At 46.5% G+C, this 1,047-nt stretch overlaps 2 protein-coding genes across 3 annotated transcripts in view; one reads left to right on the forward strand and one right to left on the reverse strand.

Moving 5' to 3' along the window:
* LOC106938109 (collagen alpha-5(IV) chain-like) overlaps positions 1–333 on the reverse strand; it is a 50,890-nt gene extending 50,557 nt beyond the window's left edge. For both annotated transcript variants that reach the window (XM_015019950.1, XM_015019949.1), the window contains exon 1: positions 21–333. In XM_015019950.1, coding sequence (XP_014875436.1) covers positions 21–110 — 90 coding nt within the window. In that variant the 5' untranslated portion in view covers positions 111–333. The remainder of the gene's footprint in view (positions 1–20) is intronic.
* Positions 334–720: 387 nt separating this feature from the next.
* LOC106938110 (complement C1q and tumor necrosis factor-related protein 9A-like) overlaps positions 721–1,047 on the forward strand; it is an 86,950-nt gene continuing 86,623 nt past the window's right edge. Inside the window, exon 1 of the mRNA XM_015019954.1 lies at positions 721–818. The gene's annotated coding sequence lies outside the window, so the exon portion shown is untranslated. The remainder of the gene's footprint in view (positions 819–1,047) is intronic.

The raw sequence follows: 1,047 nt of genomic DNA on the forward strand, positions 1-1,047 counted from the left end.
CAAACAAAAAGCGCACTTACCGCAGAGTCGGATAGTTGTATGGTGGCGTACAGTACGAGCCAAATCACAACCCAGGCAGGCTGTCGCAGGCGCCTCAAGCCTCTAGTCATCTTCAGAGGAGGAAAACTGCGATCCACCTGCGTTACCGATCACGGACCCGTCTCTCTATGTGCGTGTCATGTCTCTGTGCGCCAATCTCCGTCTGCAGACTCGGCCCGTCGGACGCAGAAAGTGTGAGCAGAAAGGCACTCACTCCTGCGGCTTGTTGCTGCGCTCACAGAGCGAGATCCTGTAGTGATCCTGGCTCTGGCACGGTGCGCCTCTGCAGTTCACCCCCACCCCCTCCTCCTCCTCCCCCTCCTCCCGTCCCCCTTCCCCACTCTATTTCCCTCCCCTCGACTTGCAGCGCCAACTTGTTACCCACCCCGGATGTGCGGCGACTCTGACACTCTTGAGCGCAGTGATTTGTGCTCCGCATGCTTCTGCAGCAGAAAAAAAGAGTGCAAAAATAATAATAAAAAATATATATATGTATGTAATCTAATGCAAAACTTACTTTCAGGTGTGGATCGTTCAGTTCAGATCGGGTTTCCTTTACTTTCAAATGAAAAGAAACTCACTTTATCACGTCCCGATGCGCGCGGATGGATACCACTTTGCGCCCAAAAAGAACTGAGCGTGGAAAAAAAAAGTGTCTTGACATTTTCCCTTTAATTTTTCTGTAAGTCTGGGCATGTTGCATTCCTGTGGAATTTTTAAAGGTCACCCTTTTCCACTTTTGATCCTTTGCAGGTGGATGGAGATGACACGAGTGACAGGTGAGCCGTTCGTCTCGGAGAGGCTCACTGAAATCACAGTGAATCATCAGATTACCATCTGTTTGCTGGCAGGTGAAGTTGGCCGCTTTGGTTATAGTTTCATCATTCAAAACGCAAAAACGCAAGTCAAAATTCAAAACTTTTGGCCACATTTTCAAACTTTTCAAATTGTTTTTTTTTTTTTTTTTTTTTTTTAAAAAAGGATAAAAAAAAAAAAAAAACAACAAAT

Source organism: Poecilia latipinna, unplaced genomic scaffold, assembly GCF_001443285.1.
Source record: "Poecilia latipinna isolate Pla-1442-1.1 unplaced genomic scaffold, P_latipinna-1.0 Scaffold2510, whole genome shotgun sequence".
Taxonomy (NCBI): Eukaryota; Metazoa; Chordata; class Actinopteri; order Cyprinodontiformes; family Poeciliidae; genus Poecilia; species Poecilia latipinna.